This window comes from Podarcis muralis, chromosome 9, assembly GCF_964188315.1.
Source record: "Podarcis muralis chromosome 9, rPodMur119.hap1.1, whole genome shotgun sequence".
Classification (NCBI taxonomy): domain Eukaryota; kingdom Metazoa; phylum Chordata; class Lepidosauria; order Squamata; family Lacertidae; genus Podarcis; species Podarcis muralis.
The window spans coordinates 54,556,411-54,577,427 of record NC_135663.1 but is presented as its reverse complement, the minus strand read 5'-3'; the positions used below and the strand labels follow the sequence as shown (position 1 = coordinate 54,577,427).

General features: G+C 42.7%; 1 protein-coding gene across 3 annotated transcripts; it reads right to left on the bottom strand.

The window, feature by feature from the left end:
• Positions 1–4,855: 4,855 nt before the first annotated feature.
• SRD5A3 (steroid 5 alpha-reductase 3) lies at positions 4,856–12,777 on the bottom strand. 3 transcript variants are annotated; one of them, XM_077934289.1, is made up of 5 exons: positions 12,541–12,777; positions 10,947–11,098; positions 8,626–8,820; positions 7,169–7,291; positions 4,856–5,388 (listed from the first exon to the last, which is right to left on the bottom strand). In XM_077934289.1, exons 1-5 carry the CDS (start codon positions 12,738–12,740, stop codon positions 5,207–5,209), a joined length of 852 nt encoding a protein of 283 aa, XP_077790415.1. In that variant the 5' UTR covers positions 12,741–12,777; the 3' UTR covers positions 4,856–5,206. The 3 variants fall into 3 exon arrangements, with proteins under 3 accessions (XP_077790415.1, XP_028598989.2, XP_028598990.2); XM_028743156.2 differs by having other exon boundaries at positions 5,274–6,954; XM_028743157.2 differs by lacking the exon at positions 8,626–8,820 and having other exon boundaries at positions 5,274–6,954.
• Positions 12,778–21,017: the final 8,240 nt, after the last annotated feature.

The following is a 21,017-nucleotide window of genomic DNA, read 5'->3' as shown; positions in this document are numbered from 1 at the left end:
GCTTCCTTCTCCGCGACCCCTCAACCAAACAACGCCGAAGCTGTTCCCTCCGCCACGCCACCGAAGCCTCAGAGGCTGGGCCCGCCCCCTTGCTCCGCATCCGCCTCTCTGATTGGTGGCGCCGGAACCAGCACGTTCGAATCATCCCCGCTTTGCAAAGAGCGAGAGAGAGCTGCGCTCGAAGGGGGCGGGGCTGGGGAGAGCGAGAGAGCGAACCTACCTAACCCTAGCTGGGTCACGTGGCGCTTTCCCCTCCGACCCGCCCCTTCCTCTGGGGCCGCGCGGCTCCTCAAGAATACTGGTAGTTTAAGAAGAAGAGTTTGGATTTGATATCCCGCCTTTCACTCCCTTTAAGGAGTCTCAAAGCTGCTAACAATCTCCTTTCCCTTCCTCCCCCACAACAAACACTCTGTGAGGTGAGTGGGGCTGAGAGACTTCAAAGAAGTGTGACTGGCCCAAGGTCACCCAGCAGCTGCATGTGGAGGAGCGGGGAATCGAACCCGGTTCCCCAGATTACGAGTCTACCACTCTTATCCACTACACCACACTGGCTCATAAGTGGGTGGGAAATAAAGACCCAGGCGTGCAATGTAAATTGTGCACCTTATGATGCATGAGATCATGGCCACTGGTCCCATCACCTCCTGGCAAATAGAAGGGGAAGAAATGGAGGCAGTGAGAGATTTTACTTGGGCTCCATGATCACTGCAGATGGTGACAGCAGTCACGAAATTAAAAGACGCCTGCTTCTTGGGAGAAAGGCGATGACAAACCTAGACAGCATCTTGAAAAGCAGAGACATCACCTTGCCAACAAAGGTCTGTATGGTTAAAGCTATGGTTTTCCCAGTAGTGATGTATGGAAGTGAGAGCTGGACCGTAAAGAAGGCTGATCGCTGAAGAATTGATGCTTTTGAATTCTGGTGCTGGAGGAGACTCTTGAGAGTCCCATGGATTGCAAGAAGATTAAACCTATCCATTCTGAAGGAAATCAGCCCTGAGTGCTCACTGGAAGGACAGATTGTGAAACTGAGGCTCCAATACTTTGGCCACCTCATGAGAAGAGAAGACTCCCTGGAAAAGACCCTGATGTTGGGAAAGATGGAGGGCACAAGGAGAAGGGGACGACAGAGGACGAGATGGTTGGACAGTGTTCTCGAAGCTACCAGCATGAGTTTGACCAAACTGCAGGTGGCAGTTGAAGACAGGAGTCCCTGGCGTGCTCTGGTCCATGGGGTCATGAAGAGTTGGACACGACTAAATGACTAAAAAACAATAATAGGGGATGGTGGTGCGGACCGTGTAGCAGCACATTATCCCAGGTCACTGTTCCTACTGGCTTGGTCCTGGGGTTGGGGGACGTAACCCAGCAAGCAAGATGCTTTCTTTGCAGAAAGACAAGGCTTACTTACAATACAGATAAGGAACAGCAGGGAAGACAAAGCACCACATCTGCTTAGGATAGTTTCTGAAAAGTTGCTCGAAGCACTTCCCCGTCTCCGCCAGATGTTGTGGAGCAGCATCTCCCCCATCATGCCATCCTTGCTTGGGGCTGGTGGGAGTTCTAGGATGCTCAGCAATATCTGTATTCAGTTGCCCTGATCCTGTGAAGGACATCTGCATCTTGTATGGCAAATAAGAGAAACAGATATTTATAGCAAACTGTGGACATAAATGCACCTCTGAATAAGGACCCCGTCTGTCGGCACCACACTCTTTTGCATGGAATGCACATTTTGAGGTGCTTTCAAATATGCATGCAAAGAGATGCACGCTAACAGCTTATTTCGTCTTGCGTTGGGGCATTGTTGAGGGGTTTTTGTTGGAGGGGGTATTGTTGCTGTTGATACTAATTTTTTGTATATTTTGTATTTATGTGGAAATTGTTCAATTTGGTTGTGTACTTTTTGAAGTTTTGCTTATTATTTATAACTGCTTTTATGTTTGTAGTTATGAGTGGTTTTTTTATACATTGTAAGCCAACTTTAGCATAGTTTTAACTTTGGAAAGGCAGCATACAAATAAAATGATTGATTCATAACTATAATTGAATTATATTGCCAGTGAGACTTACCTCAAGGTGAACACAGGTAGGTTCTGCAAATTCTCCTTGGTTACTACTAGTGAGTAGCTACGCAATCCATCTGCAAATGTTACTGTTTTTAAACATTGTGCTTAAATTGTGTTCTTGTTCTTTTTAATTGACTTATTACCTAGTTGTTATTGCTTTATACTGCTTTAATTTTGTGTGTGTACAAGCCCATGTTATGGGGTGACAGTAAATCCATCAGTAATACTCTACCTACTCTAAAGTAGCCCCACTGACATCACTGTTCATTATTGTGATGAAGTATGCAGTTCAATGAGTGCAGTCTCAGCAGCTCTGACATTCTGGTTATGGAGCGCAAAGTGCTATGTTGACATAAGCTTGGTTACTTCAGCAACTTCCCTGACAGTTTATTTTGGAGACACAGAGTCTGTGTGACACTGGATTGTTCACTTACTGCTGCAATACATTTCTGACCAGAAAGGTGGGTGGAGGATCCTTAATTTGTCGATGTCTCGTCATACATCTTTGCCTGCCAACCTTAGCCAAACAACTTGACAGAATCAGTAATTTTTTTCTGTTTACAAGACTGTTGATTTACACCCAGAAACACTGCCAGGGATAAATAGCCTTGAAGCAAAGCCAGGTGTCCTTTTAGGAACGCAGCCCAGTTCTTGTTACTGGAAGTGCCAAATGTAAATGAGGATTAAATAAAAACAAAGCTGGATTATTTTTAAAAAGTTATTGCATAGCAGCAACAACAACAAAAACCCCAACTGTTACTGTTGTTCTATTATGAAGATTACACCACCTTAGACATTTGAGTTTGAAAAAGAAAGAACACTTGGAAGCCATCTTGTTTTACTGTGGTACTTACATAGAATTCAATAATTGGTTAACTAACCTGAAAATCTTTTGGCTCAATCCCGCGGCAGTGTCCACATCATAACTGGGTGATGAGCTCATTTGACTCAACTGCATGGTATCAGATGAGCCTATGAGATGGCATAGATTACAGCCTGCTAATCACTAAAATATTTAATATAACAAAATAAATGGCTTAACCAAACTGTACCACATGCATCAACTAAAAATTCCAGAGGAGCATTGGTCTTCAACTGGTCATTATCACCACTCTCCATTATTCTAGGAGAGGGAAAGGAAAGGAACAAAGTAGAGTTACTAGGTGTTTTGAGATGAGATTGGAGAACTTTTTTTGGACAAATTTAAGGTATCCACTTAAATAGGGACGCGGGTGGCGCTGTGGGTTAAAGCCTCAGCACCTAGGACTTGCCGATCGAAAGGTCGGCGGTTCGAATCCCCGTGGCGGGGTGCGCTCCCATCGCTCGGTCCCAGCGCCTGCCAACCTAGCAGTTCGAAAGCACCCTCGGGTGCAAGTAGATAAATAGGGACCGCTTACCAGCGGGAAGGTAAACGCCGCTTCCGTGTGCTGCGCTGGCTCGCCAGATGCAGCTTGTCACGCTGGCCACGTGACCCGGAAGTGTCTCCGGACAGCGCTGGCCCCCGGCCTATAGAGTGAGATGAGTGCGCAACCCTAGAGTCTGTCAAGACTGGCCCATACGGGCAGGGGTACCTTTACCTTTACCTTAAGGTATCCACTTGAAATAATAAAATACTGTATTTGAAATGGTTCTGGAATATGTGGAAAGGGCGTCAGTTATTCTAGAGGCCTCAAGGCTCTATCCCAGCATCATCATCAGGTGCTCAACCCTTTTAACAGCAAAATCCTTGGCATGTATACTCAGAAGTTCTGTTGAGTTCATTGGGAGTTACAACCTTAGGGCACAATCCTATGGACATTTATTCAAGCAGAAACAGAGAACCCATGGCCGCCTATGGTGGGTCAGGCTGATGGGAATGGTGCTTCAGCATCTGGAAGGCCACAACTTCTCCAGTCTTGTATCCAGTGCTTTTTGTGTGTGATAAAAAGGGTACCTGCACCTTTCTCTCCCCCTGCCCAGCTCATGGCAGCCATTTTGTTCTGGCACCCAACACACTTTATATAGAGTGTACAGTGGTACCTCGGGTTAAGAACTTAATTCGTTCTGGAGGTCTGTTCTTAATCTGAAACTGTTCTTAACCTGAAGCACCACTTTAGCTAATGGGGCCTCCTGCTGCTGCTGCGCGATTTCTGTTCTCATCCTGAGGTAAAGTTCTTAACCTGAGGTACTATTTCTGGGTTAGCGGCGTCTGTAACCTGAAGCGGAGAATGTAACCCGAAGTACCACTGTACTGGCACCTCGTTTGTTTTTTAAATCAAAAAAGTACTTGCTGTACTGTAGATTAAATATCTTTGTCCTGGGAGGAAGTTCCAAACACAGAATTTGCACACAAGACCGTAGTTCTCTCTTTCAACAAGATTCTCACGCTTCTGTCTGCAAGTGCAGTATATTATTATTAATATTAATTAAATTTATAGAAATTCTGTGGGCCTAATAAAATAGCAAGAATGGCAAGGAGTGGGGTAGAAGCCCACACCCATCAGGACTGCTAGCTTCAAAAGGCAGGGCTTCAGTGGCCTGTGTAACACTTTGCCCTTCCTCATATGTAACAAACCAAGATTGAATTGTGCAATTATATGCAAATTTTTATATAAGTAATGCTGCTACATGTTGCAGCATCCTGCTTTTCTTAACAGCACTTTCTTTTCCCCACCAGAATCGGCTCACAGCCTTCTGGGTACTCTCTGTATATATGTGGTGGTTTTTTTATTAAAAAAAATACTTCATTAAGTACTTTTCTCTGCCATGTTATTCTATTGTGGTTGAAGAAAATAAGCAGGACAGTATTAATTTGCTTCTTTCAAAGCAGACCAGTGGTTCAGGTTTTTATTAAATATGTAAATATTACATTGGGTATTCTACATACAACAGATGGATAAAATAGTATAAAATATACACCATCTATTTTAAATAGTTTTATAAAAACGTAAGTCATTGCTGTACCAGACAAAATTTGATCCTAAGTAAAGTCTGTGAGAACCAAATGTCTTTCCCTAGCTTTCTTGGGCTTGTTACATTATGAAGAAAATCTTTAAGCCTTTGCTCCCATGCACTCATATGAAAATAAATAATAAAATAGACGATACTACAGTAGTACTATATGTTCAACTACCCTGGTGTGAAAGACATTAACCGGGTTAACCAACATCACATCTTCCAACAGTGAGTGTGTGTGTGTGATGGCGGCGGTAGAGTACATGTTCAGAATAACAGTACTTAGGAGAGCATTGACGGGACACATGGATTTCCAAAAGCTTTTTTTCAAAACCATTACCAGGGTTTCCAGACCCTTGTGCAAGGAGACCCACTTCACTGTGAGCTGAAAAAGACAAACAGTGTAGCTGGAGTGAGGTAGAGCACATGAACTGAGCTACCCAGAACCATATTTTGTTTGGTTGGAGGAAATACGTATGTGAGGCTATTGGGAAGGCTTATTTTATGAAATGTCAATGCAGTTATGTAGCTTCTCAAGCATTAACAGGTTGCTGAAAGCATAAGATATTCTCCCTGACCGGCTTCCTTTTTTTAAAAAAAATTCAGAATTTCTAATCCTTACATGCTTAGGAAATAACTGTGCGTGGCCATGGGCCTGCAATGATCTTCCGGCGCTGTAACTTGCAAAGTTGCATTCCGGCAGGAAGCCTGACCCCGAAAACTGTTGCATCACATGGCTGTGGTCTCCTTTGTTTTGGATCGAAACCATGACGTACAACTACATTTTCTATATTTGCATTGTTCTGAACACCCATGCGCTTATCTAGAATGGTTCATACAATGAAAGTCTCCATTTAAACATAGGCGTTTGTGAGAAACACGACAATGTTATTCTCTGTACTACTTGGGAGCAGTTCTCGCATACAATTTTCTTATAAAGGAATGACAGCAACAGAGTTATTTAATTTTCCAGGTTGTGCCTTGCCTTCAAGCTTTATAGAATAAGAAGCTGCAGTTGAGATTTCTTCTAAATATTCAAACTCTGATTTCAAAATGAAAAGTAGTATAATTTTCAAGTGTAGAAATAAGAACAGCCAATTTACCCATGCATGGTAATTGTTCCAAGTAACTATTAGCAATGTGGTTCAAAAGAGTCCATTCACATACGCAACGGCTATTAAAATGATTTTTCATCATTTCGTTATTCAAATGATGTGCATGAATATGTGAATCGGACTGAAGGTGCAGCTGTTTCTTTCAGTTCTGAATGCTGCACAGAACGAGTGCAGAAAAATAAATACATGTTCAATAGTACCGTCTTCACTCTTACTATGTAAATAATTCCTTCTCATTAAGGCCATATGTAACAAATATGGCTTCAGGTTTGAGCATTTGGTGGGGGAGATGGACACACGCAGAATTTCTTTGTTCACAGTATGATCTTAGCATACTCAGAAGTTAAGTTCTGCTGTGTTCAATGGGCTTACCTGAAAGTAAGCCACTTTGAACTCAATGATACTTCCTTTTGAGTATTCATAAACTGGTTGTTTCCATATACCATTCTAAAAACTAAGTGGTAAAAGGATTTCAGACCGATCTGCGTCAATTCAGTTTTAGTCAAATCCTCTGCTTATAACAGCCTCTTGACACCTAGAAAAAGATTTCCATTCCCCCAAGTTAAGATGAACAGCCTAAAAAAGAAAGGGTACATAGGCTTTCCGACACTTTGGATACTGTTTGAAGTTGCTCAGGTAATATTCATGGCACAAAACGGCACTCACTGCCTGGCTGAAGAACACATAAGTCACAACAAGCCACCACGTTAAATTGTTAAACCCAAACATGACGGCCATCGACAGGTATATTAGAAGTTCGGCAAAGTAATGCGGACAGGACACAAACTCAAACCAGTCGCCGAAAGGAATACTGTGGTCCAAATTTAGTACTTTCCCTGAAATAGCAAAAAGTAAACAGGTGTTAGTCTTGTCTAGCTGAGGAATAATGTTGAAATACATCCCATTTTCACCAGCACTGATCTAATTTGTGGGTATTAGTGTTGTGGGGAAAGCAACAATACTTGCAAGATTATGGATGTGCAAGGTAGTGTAACGTTTTTTACCTGGAGGAGCAAAAGCTAGGCTATAACAAACAGCAAAATATCTTACCTGATTTATTTTTTCTAAGATTAGCTAGAATCACATGACATCTATGTTGATGAACAGAGGCCCAAATGAACATCAGGACTCCAAGGACATGGTACCAGCAGACAGTCAGTCGGTGATCTTTCCCTGAATTATGCAGAAAGAGGGCATGTTTAGATGCTAAAAGAATCAGAATCTATATTTCTTCTAGCAGCTAGTTCAGGCGGTTCTCCCATGTCTCGTCTTGGACGACACTCTTAACGCCACGTTCAAGATACAGAGGAGTATCAAATTCTTCTCTACAGTCCTTATTCTAAAGATCTGGCATACTGTCATGCTTATCGTTTCTCTGATATCCCCAACTAACAAAAAAGGCAAAAAATTAAGTAGTGTTTGAGCTAGGAGGGCTGGCAAATCAACACATAAAGCAGGAATGGGGAACCTGTGGCCCTCCAGATATTTCCACCAGGTTCAGTCATCATGGCCAATGGTCAGACATGATGGAAGCTATAGTCCAACTGGTTCCCAAACCCTGACTTAAAGGAACATTGCACAGAAGTGAAATAAATTCTTAAATTATGGCATATTTCTGTAGATCTGATAACTAATGGGGGAATTTTTCATAAAAGCAAATGAATTTAATAAAGCAACAACTTATAGACACTTACAGCAAATTTAATATGGTGTACTTCTGTGATTCATCAACAGGAAATAGTTTAAAATCCCAGCTCTGCAGTATGTACTAGGCCAGAACTCACATAGACAACAGAAATCTCTCTGTCCCTGCCTGCTCCCGATTCTTGTTTGATTTAATCCCCCCCCCCCCAAGAGCTAAAGGCATTTTACCTTGGTCTACAATAAGGGAAACAAATATTTATAAAAACACTTATGGCATAAATTCGCACAAAACTACATGCAAGTATGTGCCACAGAGTTCTACTTCAGTAACTATTTCAACCCAGTCTGCAAAAGAGTTCGGTGTAAACTAAAAGCTCACATACTGATTTGTGAACAGAAGCTGGCCCTAGTAAATGCATTCTTTATTATCCTTGTGATGATGTTTGACCTGTGGCTTCCTACATTGAACAAGTCTCTGCATTGCTACTGTTTGAGAACTAAAAGAAATGGACACCTCAAATTTTATGGTGAAAAAATACTTATCTCTAATCCAGACCTATATTAAAAAAAACCTGAATAAAAATATTTTTGGGGCAGTTTTTCAATGGCAAGCTACATCCCACTGTATCTCAGAGTAAGATGTCCCCAAACCAGATCAAGAATGTGATGTTAGCGGAGTAGTCTGCTACTCTGGATTGGTTTTCGTTTGAAAAAAAGGGGCTTTTTAAAACCCTTATAAGTTGATAGCTTTCTATACTCTTACGTTCCATTTTGCTGTGTGTTTACCAGGCTTCAGCCTAATCTACTCCCATGGAAAACAAAGAAGCATTATATAAGCTGCTGCTGCTAAATAAGATACTTACCTTCCCGGACATTGGTTGGCACTTGACATAACAAAGTTAAGCCCAGCAGAACATAGTAACAGAGTCCAAAGCAGTACTGTACAATATGGATGACACCTCCTGAGAACACACTGATGTGAAGACACTCTTTTAGCCGTCTACAGCTGTTTAACCAGACAAAGAGGCAAACCAGGAAAACAGACAAGGATTCATCACCTAGAAATCCAACACAGGTTACGGTGTAAAACAACTGCTCTTTTCACCAGACATGTCAGATTCTCATTAAAAGGCAGACGAACAGCAGGATCAAAAGTGAAAGTAAATGCTTGCAAAAACAAGAACTCAGACACATTGCATTATGTTTGCATGCAGAATTCCAAGAACTTAGCAATATCGGTAGAACCATTATTGCATCGGGCACTTTCAAAACTGTTCATTTGCTTTATGAATAATCTGAGTCATCTCATCAGGGCAGCAAATAATGTATTTCATCATAATTGCAAAACATCCACCTACTATGAGATTCAAGGCTGCTCATCTGAATGATGTAAGTGGTGAATTCCTTGTGTGTGAAAAGCTATTGTGTCTGATACAAGGTAGTAGTTTGGATTTGATATCCTGCTTTATCACTACCCTAAGGAGTCTCAAAGCTGCTAACAATCTCCTTTCCCTTCCTCCCCCACAACAAACACTCTGTGAGGTGAGTGAGGCTGAGAGACTTCAGAGAAGTGTGACCCAGCAGCTGTATGTGGAGGAGTGGGGAAGCGAACCCAGTTCACCAGATTATGACTCCACCACTCTTAACCACTACACCATGCTGGCTCTCAGGGTCCCACCCTAGCCATTTCTCAGACATGCAAGGAGTTTCTCTTTTACATGAAGGAGGATTCAAACAAAAAAATGCTCCACCTGCATTCTCAAGTGGTACACTTCCAGGAGAACCCAAACCTTGAAATGTGTGCTCAAGGGAAACTTGCATCTCTAAATGATAGGGGGAAGTAAAGGAAGTCGTTCTACTGCCAGTGGTGCAACTGTGAATATATGTTAAAAAATTGTAACGTGCATTGATATACACGGGACGTGGATGGCATTGTGCGTTTAAACCACAGAGCCTAGGACTTGCTGATCAGAAGGTCTGCGGTTCGAATCCCTGCAACGGGGTGGGCTCCCGTTGCTCGGTCCCTGCTCCTGCCAACCTAGCAGTTCGAAAGCACGTGAAAGTGCAAGTAGATAAATAGGTACCGCTCCGGCGGGAAGGTAAATGGTGTTTCCGTGCACTGCTCTGGTTCGCCAGAAGCGGCTTAGTCATGCTGGCCACATGACCTGGAAGCTGTATGCCGGCTCCCTCAGCTAATAAAGCGAGATGAGCGCCGCAACCCCAGAGTTGGCCATGAATGGACCTAATGGTCAGGGTTCCCTTTACCTTTTACTGATATACGTGTTATGGGGAAATAGTTTTGAGTTTTAAGACACTGTTTAAGTGGAGCAGATAGAGCCCTGAGGAAAGGATCCCACAAGGAGAACACAGGGGGTTTATTTTTCCATGACAAGCAACAGTTCATAGTATTGTCGGGTGTCTCAGGATGTTTTGAAACAGAAAGAGTTTTGGCCGCCCTATATGATGACCTCTGTTGGGAGGGAGCCTGGGGAACTGTGACCCTGTTAATTCTCCTCAACCTCTGGGTGGCTTTTGATACCACCGACTATGAAGCAACTGCCTCTCCCCATATGAACTGATCTGGACCCTGCAATCATCAACTGAGGCCCTTCTTCATGTGCCACCTGCCTTCACGAAGGTCTGGAGGGTGGCAATGCGAGAATGGGCCTGTTTTGCAATGGCTCCCTGCTTGTGGAATGTTCTCCCCAGGGAAGCTCGTCAGCACCTTCATTTCATATCTTTAGGAACCAGCCAAAAATGTTTCTCTATAACCAGGCCTTTGGCTGATTAAATATTCTATGGCCTTTGAAATATGTGTGTGTGTGCGTGTGCTACTGCTTTGTTTTTGTTTTATTTTAATGTAGCTTGCGTTCTCATTTTGTCTTTTTAGGTTGTGAACCGCCCTGCGATCTTTGGATACAGCGGTACCTCGGGTTACAGACGCTTCAGGTTACGGATTCCGCTAACCCAGAAATAGTACCTCGGGTTAAGAACTTTGCTTCAGGATGAGAACAGAAATCGTGTGGCATGGCAGCAACAGGTGGCCCCATTAGCTAAAGTGGTGTCTCAGGTTAAGAACAGCTTCAGGTTAAGAATGGACCTCCAGAACAAATTAAGTTCTTAACCCAAGGTACCACTGTATACAAATTTCATAAATAAATAAAATTCTCAGGAGACGGCACACCTCCATCTTGGTCCTGCGATACTCCGTCAAGAATGCTGAGGAAGTCCTGAAGCCAAATAGGAAAGGGCCTTGACAAAAGGTGGCTTTGGAGAAGCAACAGCAGCACGGAACCGTTCCAGATCACCGACACAACATAGAAGTGGTAGAACCACCTGTAGAAGGGAGCACTGACAGTTTACTGTTTTATTCCCTACAACCACATTCCCTATATTCTAACCTTCTGTTGCCTTTCCTTCATTTGCCATGGCAGACTCACAAAAATATTTTCCCCAACACTCTCTTCCTTCCTTCCTTCACTGAACTGCCAAGGTAATATGTTCATTACCATCTCAAGTTGCAACTTTCAAAACACCTTTTTTGTCATGTTTTTTGGCTTTGCCCATTTACCAATAGGAAGCCACGCACCCACCCACCCTAGAATTAGTGTCTTAGTTCATGGCTTAATTTCAGAGAGAACGAGATTGGCAAGACCATATACTAAATTGAACGACTATTTCTAGAACAACAGCAGATTCAAAACATAATTTTAAGTTTGTCCACATTGCTTGGAATGATGTCTTGGGTATTTCCCCCCCATTTATTTTGCCTGAAGAAGAAATTACAATTCCGATTTTGTTCAGCTTTTCTAAAACATACTGCATGGGCTGCGACCATATGCATCTTACTCAGGAACAGGGTGGATAAAAATAAATGATTTCAAAACTATTATTATTATTATTAAAATGGATTTTTTAAAAATTTAAATTGGATATTTAAAATAAAATGCTTTTGGAGGAAAAATCTTTCTAAAGATATTTTTCTATTTAAGTTACATTATAGTCCAAAAGCTATTCATCAGGAAATAAGGATTTGGTTAAAGTTTTTCATGCGTGCTAAAACTCAGACTAAGGTATTTTTTTAAAAAAATGTTTAAGCACATCAGTTAACAAACATGGATGCATATGCTATAATGTTATTGTTTTAGTTAAATAAATTGTTTAAATTGTTATTAAGTAAATGATTACTTTTCTCCTTCCAATAAAGTACAGCAGAAAAGTTGTCCAAATATAAACAGTTAACTCATTAAACCCCACCATCATTTAATAATTATCTGTCTATGTATCTCTAATAGTATAACCAAATCAGAAATTTTTGATATAACTGTAAAAACTACTCTGAAAATTTATTATTCCAAAAACGAAACCTTCATCTGGTTGTAAATATTAAGATTATACCGGGAAAAAATGAGTCTTTCGGTTAAAAAAAAAAAGATTTAAATCAAGTCTTACTAACTAGTGCTTTATTTTATATATATATATATTCAATTTTTTTATTGATTTTCCAAAAATTTTAAACAAACAAACAAACAAACAAACATACATACATACATCTTAACTGTACTTAATCCAATCTTAGTAACATTGTTAAGTGACTTCCTCACTGACTATTGGTTTAAATCGATTTGATGTAAATCAAATCCACCCTGCTCCGGCATTGCAAGGGGACCGGACCAGATGGCCCTCGGGTTCCCTTTCCAGCTCTACAATGCCATGAGTCTCACCAGGCACTCTGCACATGCCCAGGAACACTGCATTCATAGGGTCGCTTCGGTCACCTCTTGGGCACGTCGAAGACCTGCAGCTGCGGCGGGCGCGGCTGGCAGCCGCTCTTGGTCTTGCCGTAGCGGAGGAGATCCTGGAAGACCGCCGCCAGGCTGAGCGAGGGGCGCCCGGGAGGTGTCTTCAGCCGAGGCAGCCGCAGAGCCAGCAGCGCCGCGAGGAAACTGGCGGCCAGAAGCAGCCACAGCTCAGCCATCGCTCCAGCAACTGCGCAGCCGCAAAAGCCAACCAGCCCTCTTATTGTTTTAAAAAACCCTCACACTTCCTTATTGGTTCCCTCCCGTCACATGGTGCGAGTTTTTGTTTTTTTTAAAGGACGGACACCAATCAGCTATTGCCCCTCCGCCAGCCAATAGACATGAGGGGTGTTCGTCACCCCAAAGACTACACAACTGCCAAATCATCCATTGGGCCCGCCTCTAAAAGCTTTACATTCGCTATTTGTTTCGCCATTCGGTTTGTAATAGGCGTTTCTATTTGTCACTTACAGTGCGTAAGATTCCGGCCGCTCAGCTCATAGAGATAAGTAAAAGTGAAGAGCGACGTAAGCTGTTTCCCGTATTTTGAGGGTTTGTGCGCTCAGTGAGAGCAGGATGTTCTGTCTTCACTACTGTCTGCTTATTTTTTTACAAAATTTCAACCCGAGGAAGGAAAAAACAACCAACAACTTACAAAGAGAGCCGGGAAGGTGCCCTCTATCCTTATTTTATTTATTTAACCAGACCTCACCTCTTACCTGGTTTACAAGAAGTATCAACATTATAAATAAAATCAAAGTTTAAAATCAGCATCAACTAACAAGAGATTGAAATGTGTTGGGAGTTTCTGGATAGCCGCCCAGAGTAGCTGGGGAATCCCAGCCAGATGGGCGGGTATAAATATATTATTATTATTATTATTATTACTACTACTACTACTACTACTACTACTACTACTATTAGGCTTGCCCAGAGGAAAACGATTTCAGCAGCTGCCAGAAAGAATACAGGGAAGGCACCTGCTGGTGTTAATAGGCAGGGAGTTTGAAAGCGTAGGTGGTGCCACGCTAAAGCAAACAAAAAAAAAACTAACTTTTTTTTTAAGCGTGGAACAAGTATTGTGTGCCAGTTTCACAGACTGAAGTGGTCAAGCAGACTATTCTCCAATCCTACTTTCTGTACTCTGCCCTATAGGTATGACCTATGGGGTAAGGCATGTGATCCCACATGTTAAATGGATTCCAAGTCACTAAAAGATTTTATGCACCAATAGTAACCTTGAACCTGGCCCCATAACAAATTGACAGCCAGTGGCAGATCTCTTGAGTACAGGTGTCCTATGCTGAATGGTCTCAGCCACTGTGATTCTGCATCAGCTGCAGCTTCCAGATCCAGTGCAAGGGAAAGCTCCACATGAAGTGCATTGCAATAATCTACCCTTCAAAACCCCTACCCATGTTTCTTTACGTTTTGCCAGATTGCAACCTGCACTTTAAGTCTTTGTTTTGTAAGGGATGTGTTTGGAAAACTCAGTATTCCTGAGAAGATGGAATATTCTGATCTGCCAGCATTCAATAAGTGGTTCCTGTGCATCTCACATTGTTTTAAATGAGCCCACTTTCCTTCAGCCTCAAAAGGGAAGTGCTAATAAGTGATAACATTGCATGTGATATAGACACCTTTTCCTGGGACAGTCCTTGCGGTTGAGATGAATGGTGCTCGTATTGTTGTTGTTTAGTTGTTTAGTCGTGTCCGACTCTTCGTGACCCCATGGACCAGAGCACACCAGGCACTTCTGTCTTCCACTGCCTCCCGCAGTTTGGTCAAACTCATGTTGGTAGCTTCGCGAACACTATCCAACCATCTCGTCCTCTGTCGTCCTCTTCTCCTTGTGCCCTCCATCTTTCCCAACATCAGGGTGCTATAATGTACGCTAAAAACAAGCATTGTACTGTTGTATGGTGATGCATACACCTTATGCCTCACCACTAGATGGTACCAAATCCCTGTCTTTGAATTTTAAAAGGAAGCTAGTATCTCATAGACTTTGAGAAATAATTTATTGGTATCTGTTTTCTGGAGTCTAGTTGCTGTGGACTTTAATTTGATCAGATGATTGGTAAAAGCAGTCCTTTGATGGGGCTCATCCATACTTCCTTTTGTTTCTAGGCACAAGTCTGGGCTTTAAAGCTCCGTGTCTGAACGGTTTTATTTTTCGTCCCAGCGCTTTCCCCAGGAAAACCTGTGTTTCACTGTTGAATCAGAGCAAACAGCAGGTGGGTTTTCCATGGATTGCTGTCTGCTCCAATTTAGTGGTAAAACACATGTTTTCACAGGGAAAGCACTAGGACAAAAAGAAAAGAAAAACCTTGTGTGGACATGGAACTTGAAATGCAGGTGCAAAAGGAAGTTTAGGTGAACTTGTGCATTGATTCATCATTAAACACCATAAAATATACTGTTGGCTAAATATTGTTTTAAAACCTTTACTAGAAACTTTATACTAGCACAGTCTTCTGAAATACTCTGGCTGGGATCCAAAGAGCCAGTTTGAGCATGACCAATGCAATTTTTAAACTATTTCCCCTGTAAACAAGAGATGTCCAGGCATTTGACAAACTGCTTTTGAAACTCTTTTCAATGTCAAATGTGTTTTGCTGTATGTGGCATTGAAGGAGGGAGACTGCTGCTCAATATGAAAGCCCCCATAGCAACCTTTGCCAACCAGGTGCTCTTCAGATGTCTTGGACTACAATTCACATCTGCCTAACTACAACAACAACAACTACAACTACAACTACTACAACTACAACTACAACAACCATTTGTTTATTATATCATGCCCATATGACTGGGTTGCCCCAAGCACTCTGGGAGGCTTTCAGTAAACCACAGTAAAGCATCAAACATTAAAAACTTCCCTAAACAGGGCTGTTTTCAAATGTCTTCTAAAAGTCAGATAGTTGTTTATTTCCTTGACCTCTGATGGGAGGGCGTTCCACAGGGCAGGCGCCACTACCAAGAAGCCCCCCTCCCTGGTTTCCCTTTAACCTCACTTCTTGCAGTGAGGGAACCGCCAGAAGGCCCTCGGAGCTGGACCTCAGTGTCCAGGTGAATGATGGGGGTAGAGAGGCTCCTTCTCGTATACAGAACTGAAATTCTGTGAGGGAAGAAAAACTAAGTTGCTCTTCTCCCAATATTTAGTTTAATCATTTCTTAAATTTTTCTTGTAGTTGCTGTAGAAGGAAAACCTGTGTTGACTGAAACCTGTGTTGTTATCAGTAGGTCAGTGGATTGGGAATTTATTTTTTACAACAAGCTTTAAATTATGCAGATTACAGAGGGCAACTATCTCCCCTTCCCATTACTAATAGCAGTGGAGGTGGAAGGAAGTTAATTGCAGAAACCTCAAGGGGAGATAGCATTAGCCTCTTGCCCCCAAGCACCCCAGCCAATGCAATTCCTTCCCCCGCTGTTGCAATAAATCTTGACTGCTTTAAAGTTTATATCCAGAATAAAACATAGAGTGATCCAATCATGGGTCTCATTCCCACCATCAGTTCCAGCTTGGACCACAGTTTGAGTCCTTTGGTACTTTACAAATTAACATTGCATCCTAAATTTATGCAGAGAATCTTTAGTGGAAAAGGGAATTAAATTCTAGCCTGTGGCTTCTTTCCTTGCAGTGCTAGCAGAGACTAAGGATCAAATTAGACATGGTGTTAAAAACTTGCAGGTTTTAAAAAATGCAAATTGCATGGAGGTATAGGATGACAAATGGGATCAGAGCAGGCATGGAGTTAAATTCCCTCTCAGTGCCTTCTCTGATCTTATTAATTATAATCCCACCCACCTGATGCAATTCCTTTTTTTAAAAAAACTCCCTGCATGTTAGATCCTAATATGTATTCAGCAGCCTACGTCCTTGTTGTGGCAAGTAGCTAGTTTTGCCCTTACAGTGTCAGGTTGAGTTGTAGTGGGACAAATCCAGTCCTGTTTTTGCAGTGACCCTTTGGCAAGTCTATAAGTTACTTCTTCTCCCTACATACACACATTTTTACACATACACACCAGTGCATTTGGATTTCCCAAGCACAATTACAAAGGTGTTTAAAGATATATGTATATACACAAATTTGTGTGACCACACGTTTATGTATTTACTGTCAGAAACACTCCTTTAACTCTCATGTGAAAGTTGGAGCAGCCATAAGGAGGAGATGTTTAGCTTTGGGATTCAGAGCACAACTTGTTTTATACAGGGAGAGGTGCTGCTCCATTGTGCTGTTATTCTGCTATCAAAATCCACTGACAATACTGACAGAACATCTAGCGGCAACAATCTAACTCTTTGACCCCTCCTACTTTAAAATTCTGTCTAGAAAGGAGAAGTCTCTGATAAGGGCAGCAGTTCATATACAGAACTGTAAACCTTGTGAACTTATCAGCTAGATGCATATGATCCTGCTAATCTTTTTGTGAAATAAGGAGAGGCACCAAAAATGTCACTTTATCCACAAGATGTTGCAATCACTCTGCAAAGTCCTTAATTGCATAACCCCAATGAGATAAGCGCCGAAACCCCAGAGTCGGCCACGACTGGACCTAATGGTCAGGGGTCCCTTTACCTTTACCTTTTTACCTTTCCTTCCCCGAAACTGCATTTCCTAGAAGTGTGAATGAACAGCTTTTCCCAGTTTGTTTCTACTGTCAAACACTTAAGAGCCACATTAGATGTAACATGTGGAAGATCTATGATTATATTTCCTGGAAAATATCCCTTAGTTAAAAGCTGGTGAGAGGCAAGTAAGGGGGATAAATGATAGAGGTGTATGAGATTATGCAGAAACTGGATGAGGAGAATCTCCCTTCCTCTCTTCCTCTCTCATAATATTAGAACTCAGAGTCACCCAATCAAGCTGAATGTAGTACCTCTCTTTTTACTCATCTCCTTCAGCAACTAATAGCAACTCTGAGAGGTACTTCAAGACAGAGGAAAGTGTGTGTGAGCCGCCCAGAGTGGCTGGGAAAACCCAGCTAGATGGGCGGGATATAAATAATAAATGGGTGGGATATTAATAATAACAATAATAATAATTTGTGTGTGTAAGAATGATTTACCGTATTTTTCGCTCTATAAGACGCACCAGACCACAAGTCGCACCTAGTTTTTAGAGGAGGAAAACAAGAAAAAAAATATTCTGAATCTCAGAAGCCAGAACAGCAAGAGGGATCGCTGCGCAGTGAAAGCAGCAATCCCTCTTGCTGTTCTGGCTTCTGGGATAGCTGCGCAGCCTGCATTCGCTCCATAAGACGCACAGACATTTCCCCTTACTTTTTAGGAGGGAAAATGTGAGACTTATAGAGCAAAAAATACGGTAATCTTCATGCACACTAACTTGAAACCTATTCACACCTTCCCTTTATGCCCTGGGAAAAGGGAGAGGGGGTGGTGCTGTGGTCTGAACCTCCTGGGCTTGCTGATCAGAAGGTCAGCAGTTTTAATCCATGTGACAGGGTGAGCTCCCATTGCTCTGTCCCAGCTTCTGCCAACCTAGCAGTTTGAAAGCACACCAGTGCAAGTAGATAAATAGGTACCACGGCAGTGGGAAGGTAAATGGCATTTTGTACGCTCTGGCTTCAGTCTTGGTGTTCCATTGCACCAGAAGCAGTTTAGTCATGCTGGCCACATGACCCAGAAGGCTGTCTGTGGACAAACACCGGCTCCCTCGGCATGAAAGCGAGATGAGTGCCCCAACCCCATAGTCGCCTTTGTCTGGACTTAACCGTCTAGGGATCCTTTACCTTTACCCTTCAGTGGGGTGTGTGTGTGATGAGACTTGCCATGTGTAAACAGCTGTACGGATGCAAACTCTTCCATGCAGTTTTGAAGCCCAAGATGGGTCACTGACTTCTTCATTCAGTTTGGTTTTTGAGTTCATGAATGCCAAAAAATGAAAAAAGAGATAGCTTTCATTTTCATCATGGAGTGGCAGTACACCAGTGCTACGCAGAAGTTAGCTCTCAAAGTCATTTGCAGTAGATGAGCAAGAATTCCCTATTCCCAAAAATTGAACAATAGCAGCTGCAAGATTACTCCACCTTCCCCCCTAAACTCTACTACTGACGTGAAGAAATCTTGGTATGTAGCCAGGTATGGATTTTTGTGTTGCGGGCTTGGTTCAGTCCTGATGCTCAGAACAAATTCCTGGGCTCTGTCTTCTCTAATTCTAACTCTAATCTTAGGTTTTTGCACAAAGCCAAGGTAGATCTCACAAGCTTTGGTAGAAGGCCTGAACAGCTGCAGGACATCTGCTTTGGATGCAGGAGGTCCCAGGTTTAATCCTCAGCCTTTCCAGGTACAGCTGTGGAAGACCTCTAGAGAGCTGCTCCCAGTAGTGCAGACATTACTGAGTTAGATGGATCAGTTGGTGTGACTCAGTACGAAACAGCTTCCTGCATTTCTGTGTTCCCAAGCCTGAAGTCTCAACACCACCGCAGTATACCTCAGATCCTGGAGATATTAACAGCAGAAGATGGATACCGTCATTGTGCCCTAAGTTTGAACTTCCCTGTGACAGCGGTCTGGCCGACATTAGATGGTCAGTGGTCCAGTGGCCTGACTCAGCATGGCCACTCTTATGTTCTTCGTCCTTTGGCTATATGGGTGGGGTAAATGCTCCTCATCCACCTCTAGCATCTGTCCTGATCCCATGAACTTTTGTTCTCCCACCGCTTCCTTTGTGGCTGATCAGCAGATAGGAGGTTTGCACTGCAAGTAGTCCTTCCCTTCCTGGCATGTGCCGAATGTTTTCAACCTCTGTCTGCCAAGTACTTGCTTAGGAGTTTATTTTTGTAGTAGCAGGGTAGGTTCCCCCCCCCCCCGATCTTTCTTATTATTATGCTTTATATATATATATAAATCCCCATGTGTTTCCTCTCATGAAATGGCTTTGTAAATATTCATTGCAAATGTGTGTTGTTGTTGTTTTTGGATGGGGGTTAATATGATTTTCAATAAATATTTGCTAACAGTTGTCCTTACTAACCCTTGCAGATATCCATTCCAGGCAACAGGAAATAAACCAGCTAGACTGCAGCAGTTCTCAACCTGTGGGTCCCCAGATGTTGTTGAACTACAACTCCCATCATCCCTGAGTTCTGGCCTTGAGAATCGCTGAGCTAGAGGGGTTGCAACTGGCTTTGAGGGGTTGAGTAATATTCTTTTGTAATAAGACAGCTATTTTGAGATCTTGTACAGAATGTCCTGGAAGAAGAAGAAGAGTTTGGATTTGATATCCTGCTTTATCACTACCCCAAGGAGTCTCAAAGCAGCTAACAATCTCCTTTCCCTTCCTCCCCCACAACAAACACTCTGTGAGGTGAGTGGGGATGAGAGACTTCAGAGAAGTGTGACCCAGCAGCTGTATGTGGAGGAGCGGGGAAGCAAACCCAGTTCACCAGATTACGAGTCCACTGGTCTTAACCACTACACTACACTGGAAGATTGAAGTGTTCTCCTACTGGTTTCTCTGTCTTTCTTGTGATTCTGTCTTGTCACCTCAAAGTAGCTGTCTTAGAATCATAGAGTTGGAATAGACCACAAGGGCCATCAAGTCCAACCCCCTGCCAAGCAGGAAACACCATCAGAGCACTCCTGACATATGGTTGTCAAGCCTCTGCTTAAAGACCTCCAAAGAAGGAGACTCCACCACACTCCTTGGCAGCAAATTCCACTGTCGAACAGCTCTTACTGTCAGGAAGTTCTTCCTAATGTTTAGGTGGAATCTTCTTTCTTGTAGTTTGGATCCATTGCTCCGTGTCCGCTTCTCTGGAGCAGCAGAAAACAACCTTTCTCCCTCCTCTATATGACATCCTTTTATATATTTGAACATGGCTATCATATCACCCCTTAACCTCCTTTTCTCCAGGCTAAACATGCCCAGCTCCCTTAGCCGTTCCTCATAAGGCATCGTTTCCAGGCCTTTGACCATTTTGGTTGCCCTCCTCTGGACACGTTCCAGTTTGTCAGTGTCCTTCTTGAACTGTGGTGCCCAGAACTGGACACAGTACTCCAGGTGAGGTCTGACCAGAGCAGAATACAGTGGCACTATTACTTCCCTTGATCTAGATGCTATACTCCTATTGATGCAGCCCAGAATTGCATTGGCTTTTTTAGCTGCCGCGTCACACTGTTGGCTCATGTCAAGTTTGTGGTCAACCAAGACTCCTAGATCCTTTTCACATGTACTGCTCTCAAGCCAGGTGTCCCCCATCTTGTATTTGTGCCTCTCATTTTTTTTGCCCAAGTGCAATACTTTACATTTCTCCCTGTTAAAGTTCATCTTGTTTGTTTTGGCCCAGTTCTCTAATCTGTCAAGGTCGTTTTGAAGTGTGATCCTGTCCTCTGGGGTGTTAGCCACCCCTCCCAGTTTGGTGTCATCTGCAAATTTGATCAGGATGCCCTTGAGTCCATCATCCAAGTCGTTGATAAA

Excerpts from the sequence above, each read along its gene's own strand:
- SRD5A3 (XM_028743156.2), bottom strand. The coding sequence starts at position 12,740 with ATGGCTGAGCTGTGGCTGCTTCTGGCCGCCAGTTTCCTCGCGGCGCTG. Across the intron at positions 11,099-12,540 it reads GTCTTCGACGTGCCCAAGAG|GTGGTTCTACCACTTCTATG; the intron begins GTGACCGAAGCG and ends TCCCTTCTACAG. Across the intron at positions 8,821-10,946 it reads ATCGCAGGACCAAGATGGAG|GTGATGAATCCTTGTCTGTT; the intron begins GTGTGCCGTCTC and ends TTGGATTTCTAG.